This window comes from Asparagus officinalis, chromosome 6, assembly GCF_001876935.1.
Source record: "Asparagus officinalis chromosome 6, Aspof.V1, whole genome shotgun sequence".
Lineage (NCBI taxonomy): Eukaryota > Viridiplantae > Streptophyta > Magnoliopsida > Asparagales > Asparagaceae > Asparagus > Asparagus officinalis.
Window position 1 is genome coordinate 1,047,019 of NC_033799.1, and position 1,933 is coordinate 1,048,951.

Here is a 1,933-nt window from a genome sequence, read left to right on the forward strand (position 1 = left end):
TTAATTCTGCAATTATGTTATATCATTAAAATCTTTGAGTTGGATTAAATCTAATTATGGGCACTTATGTTAAATTATTGTGTAATGCTATCTTTAAAGTTAGCCCACATAAAGTGATCAATCAATTAATTGGGTTAATGGGTATTTAATTTATTATGGGCTAAATTGTGTAGATATCAGATTGCAATTCTAATTTTATGAGGGGCTAAATTAGAAAATTATAATATCTATATAAAGGGGTTATGTTCCCTAATCTAAGGATTACATTCTCTGTTTTCTTAATCCCCATCTAGAGAGAAACAACATGAGAGACCCTTTAGATTAGAAGATCCCAAACCGTAATTCAGAATTTCTTCATGGATTTCAGGTATGCTTTCGTTAATTCTTCTTGTTAATCTCCTCTTTGAATTAATCATGATCCTTAATTATATTTCTAGGGTTTGTTCTTGATTTTCGTTGTAAACCCTAGATCTATATTGTATGAATTAAAGAGTTTATAGGACAACAAGTGGTATCAGAGCAACCGTGATTAATTCTTAGGGATTTATGTTTGAGTTGAAGAAATTAGGGTTTTCATCTTAATTTTTTCTTAAGATCAGTTGCACGTATCAACATTGTAGCGTGCATGTTTAATCAATCTTACTTTGTTCAATCTAGATCAAACTCTTGATTCAAATGTTATATCTATTAATTCATTTCAATTTTGGTATATGAGGTCGTAGTTATGCAATTGGGTGTGCTTGCTTGTTTTTGTTTCGAATTTAAAGATTGTGCTGGGTTTGTGCACTTGTTTTTGTTTCTTTTGTTCGTTGAATTCTAAATCTGGTCACTGGAGTTGTTGAATCGGGTCGTGTTCCACGCGAATCTAGGATGATTGAAGCCGGGTCGTAGTTCGCTATAGTGTACCATGTTCCCGACTTCTTATTGAATCCATTGTTTGAAGGTCTGATGCATGCTACTGGGTTTTTCTTAGTTTTCTAAAGAGGCAGGTAATACGGTGGATCAGGTCTCGCTGTCAGTTGTATGTGTCACTGCTTAATCCTTCATCTCCTTTTCCTGGAGGATGTGACGATGGATTTTCCTGTGGGAACGCTTCATGGGAATCTGCAATTTATTTTCAAGATCCCATGTTCCCATGATACCATGTTCCCTAGCGATTTATATCTAGAAACCAATTCAACCATTTCTCAAAAAAGAAAACAAGTCAACTACATGACCTGGCTTCATCCTTATCCAGCTAGTTCCAGCACAACTGTGACAAACTTTCGAGGATCGATGAGAAAGAAAAGAGGAAAAGAGTATAAAAAGGATAAAATCAATACCTATTTATTTGTGATTTATCATAAGCATATTCTCATATAAATCATATGCATATTCTTATATGAACCGATTTGAAGTTCTTTTATTAGTAGAGATGACCAAAATCTTTCTTAATCCTCACAAAGAGATTAGACCGAGGGATTATACTCTAAAACCCACATATATTTCCACAAAGAGGTTTGTAATAGTATAATATCAGCTTGAGCTCAAAAGTAAAGCTAGAGAAAGCGATGTATAGTATGTACCTTCAGCAGGGTCAGTTTTGTTTTGAGCAGAGGATCTCTCAGTTGAAAGCAACAAGATGCAGAGGATAAAGTAAAAGATAAAGAAATCTCTTGGAGAAGAGAATGAATGAGATTTTGCTAACACCATCATCATCTTGCTTCTTTGTTCTCTTTTGAGAAGGAATTTAGCTAGCTATCCCAGTAGAAGAGTTGAATTTGATGAGTTTTAGTAGTCGGTGGCTCTACTAGTTGTTTTGATGCTCTCTCTATAATACTATTTTTAGAGTGAATATTATAAATATTATTATTTTTTAGTGGTCAATAGGTTTGCAAGGTACACATGGTGGCTGAGGGCGATGCGTGTGGTGATTTGAAGCGTTTTGACAAAT

General features: G+C 34.2%; 1 protein-coding gene across 1 annotated transcript in view; it reads left to right on the forward strand.

The window, feature by feature from the left end:
* Nucleotides 1-201, forward strand: part of LOC109844666 — a 4,437-nt gene extending 4,236 nt beyond the window's left edge. Inside the window, exon 3 of the mRNA XM_020413779.1 lies at nt 174-201. Within this exon, the coding sequence (XP_020269368.1) occupies nt 174-201 (28 nt within the window). The remainder of the gene's footprint in view (nt 1-173) is intronic.